The 9,330-nt window shown below is 42.8% G+C and overlaps 1 protein-coding gene and 1 long non-coding RNA gene across 2 annotated transcripts in view; one reads left to right on the top strand and one right to left on the bottom strand.

Annotated features, from left to right (window-relative positions):
* The first annotated feature begins 367 nt into the window (after nt 1-367).
* Nucleotides 368-1,732, top strand: LOC124292544. Its single transcript, XR_006902474.1, has 3 exons — nt 368-414; nt 480-1,232; nt 1,518-1,732. It is a non-coding gene; the product is annotated as an uncharacterized LOC124292544 (long non-coding RNA).
* Nucleotides 1,733-1,981: 249 nt separating this feature from the next.
* The window catches only part of LOC124292538 (leucine-rich repeat-containing protein 46-like), an 88,346-nt gene continuing 80,997 nt past the window's right edge, over nt 1,982-9,330 (bottom strand). Inside the window, exons 4-7 of the mRNA XM_046729663.1 lie at nt 7,591-7,747; nt 4,660-4,729; nt 2,482-2,645; nt 1,982-2,286 (exon numbers count right to left, since the gene is read on the bottom strand). Coding sequence (XP_046585619.1) covers nt 2,129-2,286; nt 2,482-2,645; nt 4,660-4,729; nt 7,591-7,747 — 549 coding nt within the window. The 3' untranslated portion in view covers nt 1,982-2,128. The remainder of the gene's footprint in view (nt 2,287-2,481; nt 2,646-4,659; nt 4,730-7,590; nt 7,748-9,330) is intronic.

Here is a 9,330-nt window from a genome sequence, read left to right as displayed (position 1 = left end):
CAAATAAATAGATGATACATGTAAACACGTCTCAACTTGTCACCATGACATAGAATGATAAATAAAAAATATGCTTTTGTTCATTGTGGATGGATTCATGTAAAGGCATAAATACAACAAAAAGTGGTATGGCCCATATATCTTCGAGGCCTGGTCAACTTGGACATTGTTTTTGAATGATTGACTTTTAATGTTGGCAGAAGCTTAAACCAAGAAACAAATTATATAAGGTCTCATAACCAAAGAACAACCAGATGATATCAGTAGATGTACCCTTACCCTGGTAATACACATTGTGATATGTGCCCTTACCCTGGTAATACAGATGGGGATATGTGCCCTTACCCAGGTAATACAGTTGGGATATGTGATCTTACCCAGGTAATACAGATCGGGATATGTGATCTTACCCAGGTAATTCAGTTTGGGATATGTGATCTTACCCAGGTAATACATATGGGATATGTGATCTTACCCAGATAATACAGATGGGATATGTGCCCTTACCCAGGTAATACAGATCTGGATATGTGATCTTACCCAGGTAATACAGATGGGGATATGTGATTTTACCCAGGTAATACAGATCCGGATATGTGTCCTTACCCAGTAATACAAAAAAGGATATGTTATCTTACCCAGGTTATACAGAACCTGCAGGTAATACAGATCAGGATATGTGATCTAACCCAAGTTATACAGATTATGATTATATATCTGAAATGGTTTATTGATGTGAATTGCCAACACCATTTTACATAACATCATTCCATTCTCCCTAAATACATGTAAAACTTTGGAGTGGAGTGGAGTGCAGTCAGCTGTTGTGTAGTGTGGAGACCGGTGTTGTGTGGCGAGAAATCGGGTGTTGTGTAGTGTGGAGACCGGTGTTGTGTGGCGAAAAATCATGTGTTGTATAGAGCAGGGTCAGATGCGGATCGAAGTCAGGTGTTGTGTGACAAGGAATCATGTGTTATGTAGAGCAAGGTCAGATGTGGAGTGGAGTCAGGTGTTGTGTGACAAGGAATCATGTGTTATGTAGAGCAAGGTCAGATGTGGAGTGGAGTCAGGTGTTGTGTAGAGCAGATCCGGTGTGGAGCGGAGTCAGGTGTCGTATGGTGTGGGATCCTGTGTTGTGTAGAGCGGGATCAGGTGTTGTGTGGAGCGGAGTCAGGTGTTGTGGGGAGTGGAGTCAGTGTTGTGTAGTGAGGTGTTGTATGGAGCGGAGTAAGGTGTTGTATGGAGCGGAGTAAGGTGTTGTGTGGAGTGGAGTAAGGTGTTGTGTGGAGTGGAGTAAAGTGTTGTGTGGAGTGGAGTCAGGTGTTGTGTGGAGTGGAGTAAGGTGTTGTGTGGAGTGGAGTCAGGTGTTTGTGGAGTAGAGCCAGGTGTTATGTGGAGTGGAGCCAGGTGTTATGTGGAGTGGTGTCAGGTGTTGTGTGGAGCGGAGTCAGGTGTTGTGTGGAGTGGAGTCAGGTGTTGCATGGAGTTGAGTCAGGTGTTGTGTGGAGTGGAGCCAGGTGTTTTGTGGAGTGGAGTCAGGTGTTGTGTGGAGTGGAGTCAGGTGTTGCATGGAGTGGAGTCAGGTGTTGTGTGGAGCGGAGTCAGGTGTTTGTGGAGTAGAGCCAGGTGTTATGTGGAGTGGAGCCAGGTGTTATGTGGAGTGGAGCCAGGTGTTGTGTGGAGTGGAGTCAGGTGTTGTGTGGAGCGGAGTCAGGTGTTGTGTGGAGTGGAGTCAGGTGTTGCATGGAGTGGAGTCAGGTGTTGTGTGGAGTGGAGCCAGGTGTTTTGTGGAGTGGAGTCAGGTGTTGTGTGGAGTGGAGTTAGGTGTTGTGTGGAGTGGAGGCAGGTGTTGTGTGGAGTGGAGTTAGGTGTTGTGTGGAGTGGAGTCAGGTGTTGTGTGGAGTGGAGTTAGGTGTTGTGTGGAGTGGAGGCAGGTGTTGTGTGGAGTGGAGTTAGGTGTTGTGTGGAGTGGAGGCAGGTGTTCTGTGGAGTGGAGGCAGGTGTTATGTGGAGCGGAGTCAGGTGTTGTGTGGAGTGGAGCCAGGTGTTATGTGGAGTGGAGTCAGGTGTTGTGTGGAGTGGAGTCAGGTGTTGCGAGGAGTGGAGTCAGGTGTTGCGAGGAGTGGAGTCAGGTGTTGTGTGGAGTGGATCTAGCACTTGGGGGCAGCTTGTACTTGAGCCTAATGTTGTCCAGCTCCATGTTGTGTCTGCGATGGTCAGCAAGACTCTCCTCTAGACGGGTCTGTGACCTCATCAACACCTCAGACGTTAGACTCTGTAGAGGCACTGAGGAAAAACACAACGCAGGAAATTTAGAGCATGTAACTTTTGCTTAGCTGCCGTGGTTGTATACCATTTGGCAAAACTATTACAATTAATTGCACTAAACCCATATGATCTTGTAAACTTTTAACATATATTACACATATATGATAACAACCTGTTTCCTGACAGACATAGTACCACATGTGATCAACTTACCATCCACCTCATGTTCTCTCATCATCCTGCGTCTTGGCTCCTCTTCTGTCTCATCCGAGTCCTCCTCACTGGACACCGGGTATCCCGCCTCCTCTCGCTCCTCCCGAGTGACGTCCACATTGTCCAGCTGCTGCAGATTGTGCAGGTCTTGAATGATGCAGCCTCTGGAGAACAGTATGAGACTATACTAAATACAAAAGTATTTTAAGTAAAATGATCATTTTTAATAAAATGAGTATTTTGGGCCACTCTTTTAATATTATTTTTAAGGTTACATTATTCACTAACCCATCATTAAGGTTTGGTCAACATCCAAATAGAATGCATTTTTACTCCAACTCCCCAGTTCCAAATTTTATACATAAATTCAATTTGTTATTATAAATGTGTTTTGTATTATAACTTATGAAGACAATGGTTTCATGCGGAAATATTTGTTTGCATAATTAACAACAAATGCTACTTGTTTGAGACTAAGTCCAACTTGCTTCCATAGAAACACAAGAAATAAAAAAGCCCAAAAATATGATTAGGCAACAGCTCAGCATAAACGCAATGCAAAGTTTGTAGCTTCAAACAAAAATATCATTAGTTTGAGAATGAAGCCTCGAGTCGTGTGAGACTAAGTCAAATTGTTTCCATGAAAAGAAACAAAGTACAATTCAGAAAAATATACCAAAGAGCAAAACCAGCCAGTTAAGCTGATAAACAATCCATAGGAAATGTTTCACTGAAAAATATGATCAGTCATGGTGATGGGGGTCAGCAATATATGATACAGTCCTAGGAACAGACCTACAACCAACCAACAAAAATCAAACCCACAATTACAGAGTTACCACTCTCTTTTTTGGAAAATGACCCGTGAAGATCCGGGTTAGATCCGGCAACCCATACTTGTCATAAGAGGCGACTGACAGGATTGGGTGGTCAGGATCGCTGGCTTGGTTGACACATGTCATCGGTTCCCAATTGTGTATAACAATGCTCGTGTTGTTGATCACTGGATTGTCTGGTCGAGACTTGATTATTTACAAACCACCACCATATAGCTGGAATATTGCTGAGTGTGGCGTTAAACAACAATTGGTGAATCAATCTATTTGGAAAACAACAAAACCAGAATGTTCAGCAGCAGGGGTGGAAATGACCCATTGCCCGACGTCCGAGTCCAGTGTTTTTTCTGTCAGGCAAGCAAATTTGTATATCACACTGTGCCGGTGTCCAGTTGACTTTCCAATGTTATTTATGTTGTTTATTTAAAAAAATCAACAAGAAAACGACCGGTATAGTGGAAAAAGTATCAGGGCAAGTGATTTTACATGTGCCACTGTTCCGGAATACACTAGCAATTTTAAAGTTATTTGCACCCCCTGAGCACCCTACCGGACCTGAAAGAATTAAGATGCTTCAACTTTCCCAACAAAATAGGATAACAAAAGAGAAGGAAAAAGACACCTGATTGGATTTGTTGAGGAGGAAAGACCCCTTACTGAAGTGCCCTAGCCTTTGTCACAAAGGCTGAAGCAATGTCTATTTGGCTGACAATCACTGGACTGTCTAATCCAGAACAATTAATATGACATTTAACAAACAAACAAAATAATGTGTCCATTTTTATAGCACCAGACTCCACACTAGACATGCTCATTGCACTAACAATGAATAGTACAGTACATTATTCTCCCAGATAACCCAAGCAGCCTGATAGCGCTAGAAGGTTATAGTCACATGATTTATCCCACAGGGTAGCGCTAGAAGGTTATAGTCACATGATTTATCCCACAGGGATAACCATTTTTCAGATGGGTGAACAGGCAATTTTGAACAAACTTGCATAACCTAAGGGGGAGGCCACATGTCTCACATGTGCTTCGTTGTGGGGCCGAACTGAAGTCCTAGAAATTCTTTAGGAGTCAAGCTGCCAAACACGGTCACCCATCCAATTACTCTCCGCGCTCAACGTTGCTTAACATTAACTGATTTGTGACCTGAGCTCTATGCACAGGACCACGTGCCGCAACATGTGATATAAACAAACAAACAAACTCCACTGACCCAGTTCTGTTACAGATACAGCAGTATTCTTCCATATCAAGTTTAAATAAATAAAGATGTTTTAAGTTGTGAGTTATGTACAAGATGTAGTTTGCCAACATTATGAAGCCAGAATCTCACCGGTAGTCTGGCATCTGAGTACAGGGGTTACCAGACAGGTTCAGCAGTATCAGAGACTGGGGGAATTCATCTGGAACAGAATCAGGTAAATCAATCATTGGTGTCCTGCTATAAAAAATGCAGGGGTGGAAATAACTTTAAAATTGCTAATGTACTCCGGTACAGTGGCACATGTAAAATCACTGGCCCTAACAATTTTCCCACTATACTGGCCGATTTTTTTGTTGATTTTATAAAAATAAATAACATAATTAACATTGGAAAGTCAACTGGACACCGGTACAGCGTGACATACAAATTTGCTAGCCCAACAGAAAAAAGCACTGGACTGGGGCGTCAGGCAATGGGTTATTTCCACCCCTGAAATGTCAGGTAAACTGATCACCAGTGATCAACAGCATGAGCATCGATCTACGCAATTTGGATATGATGACATGTGACAACCAAGTCAGCGGGCCTGACCACCCGATCCCGTTAGTCGCCTCTTACGACAGGCATGGGTTATTAAAGTTCAATATTCTAACCCAGACCATATATTCACGGGTATATTGTTATGAAAGAGTGACAGGTAAACTGATTATCACTGAATGGGTATGAAATAAAGACAGGTAAACTGATCATCAGTGTACTGACATGAAACAGTGGCTGGAAAACTGATCATCAGCATTTTGCTTTGAAACAATGGCAGGTACACATGTAGAACTGGTCATTTATTTTGAAGCCTATACAATATGCAGCTTTGGACGAGAGAAGCTGGTCACATGACCTTGAAAGCTGACATTCATAAGTGTATGGATGACACATTTTGATATTCACATGCTTTTCATGAGACTGTATTCTTGAAATGACGTAAACACAGACGGACAACCTTCTGTGAGTGACAATCAGAAGTTGGTGTGGTGAACAACAGGGAGGTGAGGTGACATTGGGTTTAACGTCATGCTTTAGAATATTTCACTCATATGACGACGTGCATGCGTGTGTATGTGTATGTGCGGCTGCTTGTGCATGTGCAAACTTAAGCTGGTTTTATAGTGCTAGCCCACTGAGATACCATGCCGCAGTGAAGCATGAATACCCCACTCAGACACATTATACTGACTCTGAGCCGACCAGTCCTTGTTGTACCCATTAATGCTGAGCGCCAGGCAGGGACCAACAAGTACCATATTTTAACGTCTTTTGGTATGATGCGGTCGGGGATCAAACCCGCGACCTTCCGCTCTCCAGGCAGACGCTCTAACCACTACACCACGGAGGCGGTCGTGAACAACAGGGAGAGTTACATGGATATACCACTAATAATAATAAGTCATCTTCTATAGCGCACAGTCTCCAAACACCAAGTGATTGCTCGAAACGCTTAATCAGAATCTGATTCTTATTACCCCGGATAACCCAAGCTGCCTGTTAGGCGTTAGAAGATAATAGTCACATGACTTTATCCAACCGGGTACCCATTTTCTGCAGAGGCAATTTTGAACAAACTCAGTTGCCTACGGTGAGACCACATGTATCACATGTACTTCGTTGTGAGACAGGACTGAAGTCCTCGAAACTCTCAGGAGTCAAGCTGCCAAACTGTCACCCTTGAGGTACAGTTTACCACATACAATGTGACTGTGGTGACTGATACATCCACAAAACCTCAAGACCCTTCCCTGTAAGTATCAAAGAACATCAAACCTCTGTAAAGAAGAAAGACTCCAAATCCACCATATATGATCCTTTGTAACAGCATCAATGTACTCACCAGTAATCACACCCACTACAAGATCAGGAGACTACTAGAAGCCATTCACATCAAGAGACTCCAATAGGCCATGAACAGAGACCAAGGATATTACATCCCCAATACCTACCACCAACTCATCACCAAGCAATCTTAATTCCATTATTCTCCTGTCTGTCATATCATTGACTTCCCCTGCCCATTAATCCCTCCTTCATTAATTCTGCTTGTGTAACAATTGCCTTCTTGTGTATATATCCTCCAATCTTGTAGATCATCCTTAATAATTGTGTAAAGAACAACCAATTTACTGTTCAAACTTTACTAGTAACATATAGCCTTGCCTGCAGTGTTGCACATCATTTGCTTAAAATCTTGTTTGTAGCTACACTGAAACACATTCTCTTCCCACAGAGGTTACTCCTGTCATATCTTCCTACCAACCTCTGTTCTAATACGGCCATATTTCCCGGTCCTCGTAAAATCCCCTAGCGGCAAAAGATTGCAACACGAATTATCTCCCTTCTTTCTATCCAATCAGAACACGTGCTACATCGACTTAGATTCAACTTAACTAACACAAGCAAATGTGAGGCCACAAATATCCCCCATCTGGCGGGGACTTGTGTTGATGTTACACACAAGACGTTTAATGGCTAGCTTGTCCGTTGTCAACGAGGGCGATGGAGACGCCACTGATCCGCCATAACATGACTGAGTTCTGTCTAGAAGAAATGTTTGCGCATCGCGCAGGGGAAGAGGTTTAGTTTTCTCAAAGTATACGGAAATTAGCGAGGCCTTGCAAATGAACACTATTGAAACAACGTCGCTGATTGCACAACTAAATCTGATTGCCTCCAATCACGAGTCTTGTAGGCTCACACCATGAAAGGGATGTATTAGGACAGAAGTTACGTAGGAAGTTACAGGAGTTACCTCTGTGGGAAGAGAATGACTGAAACATTGCTCATATTAATGATATAAAGATTTATATCCATAAAACTCTCCTGGTTGTTCATAGACACACTACTTCCACATTCCTGGGGACACTCCTGTGCATTCCCTAGCATGCGTAAAAATACAGAGGCATTATTTCAGATCATTTAGGGCTTTAATCTTGAACTAGTGCCTTGAGAAAGCATCCAAGGCTGCTCCCTGAATTGTTGGTCTCCAAACATAGAGCTGGGGTGGCACCTTACCAATGTCAAACTGTGCTATGCGGTTGTCTGAGAGGTCAAGGAAGAGAAGCTTGGAGAGTTTACTGAGATTCTCCACCTTCTGTAAGAGGTTGCCGGCCAGTGTCAGAAACTGTAAGTTTTTCAGGCAGTCGAGGTTGCTGATGCGTGTGATCCGGTTCTGGAAGCAAGTACAACTGTCCAAATCAAACTCGGCTTTCTCTGGCATGTACAACATTTCTGATTCTTTTGAAGGAAATACAAAGTTTGTGACATGAAAGACAGGAACACAACACTTGAAACTACTACCTTGAGCAGTGTTGTCTACGGAAACAAACTTGAACTTCTGTGTAGAGAGTGATTTTGGGGAACATGTTCCATGACCTTACAGAAACCAAGATTTCACTGCGTCTATGATGTCACTGTGTCTATGATGTCAATGAGTCCATGATGTCATTCAGTCCATGATGTCACTGACTCCATGTTCTCACTATGTCTATGATGTCACTGTGTCTATGATGTCATTGAGTTCATGATGTCATTCAGTCCATGATGTCACTTAGTCCATGTTTTCACTATGTCTATGATGTCATTGAGTCCATGTTCTCACTACGACTCTGAATTCCCTGTGTCTATGATGTCACTGCGTCTATGATGCCATAGAGTCCATGATGTCATTCAGTCCATGATGTCACTGACTCCATGTTTTCACTATGTCTATGATGTCATTGAGTCCATGTTCTCACTATGACTGATGTCACTGTGTCTATGATGTCACTGAGTCTATGATGTTACTGTGTCTCTGATGTCACTGAGTCTATGACACCACCATGTACATGACATCACCAATGATGTCATTAAGTCTATGATGTCACTGTCTTTGATGTCATTGAATCTATGCTGTCATTGGGTATGTGATGTCACTGTGTCTGTGATGTCATTGAGTCCATGATCACACTGTGTCTATAAGGTAACTGTGTCTACAATGTCACTAAGTCTATGATCTCACTGTGTCTCTGATGTCTTTGATCTCACTGTGTCTATGATGTCTCTATGTCTCTGATCTCACTGTTTTAATGATCTCACTGTGTCTATGATCTTACTAAGTCTATGATGTCACTGTGTCTATGATGTCACTGTGCCTATGACGTCACTGTGTCTATGATGTCACTGTGTCTATGATGCAACTGTGTCTATGATGTCACTATGTCTATGATGTCACTGTGCCTATGACATCACTGTGCCTATGATGTCACTGTGTCTATGATGCAACTGTGTCTATGATGTCACTATGTCTATGACGTCACTGTGTCTATGACGTCACTGTGTCTATGATGTCACTGTGTCTATGACATCACTGTGTCTATGATGTCACTGCGTCTATGAGGTACCTGCATTAAGGATGTCACTATATCTATTATGTCACTGTGTCTCTGATGTCACTGTGTCTATGATGTCAATGAGGTTATGATGTCACTGTGTCTATGATCTCACTGAGTCTATGATCTCACTGTGTCTATGATCTTACTAAGTCTATGATCTCACTGTGTCTACGATGTCACTGTGCCTATGACGTCACTGTGTCTATGATGCAACTGTGTCTATGATGTCACTATGTCTATGATGTCACTGTGCCGATGACATCACTGTGTCTATGATGTCACTGTGTCTATGACATCACTGTGTCTATGATGTCACTGTGTCTATGAGGTACCTGCGTTAAGGATGTCACTATGTCTATTATGTCACTGTGTCTCTGATGTC

Source organism: Haliotis rubra, unplaced genomic scaffold (assembly GCF_003918875.1).
Source record: "Haliotis rubra isolate DU_JTF1 unplaced genomic scaffold, ASM391887v1 Scf1138, whole genome shotgun sequence".
Classification (NCBI taxonomy): domain Eukaryota; kingdom Metazoa; phylum Mollusca; class Gastropoda; order Lepetellida; family Haliotidae; genus Haliotis; species Haliotis rubra.
This window is presented reverse-complemented; position numbering and strand designations above follow the sequence as displayed.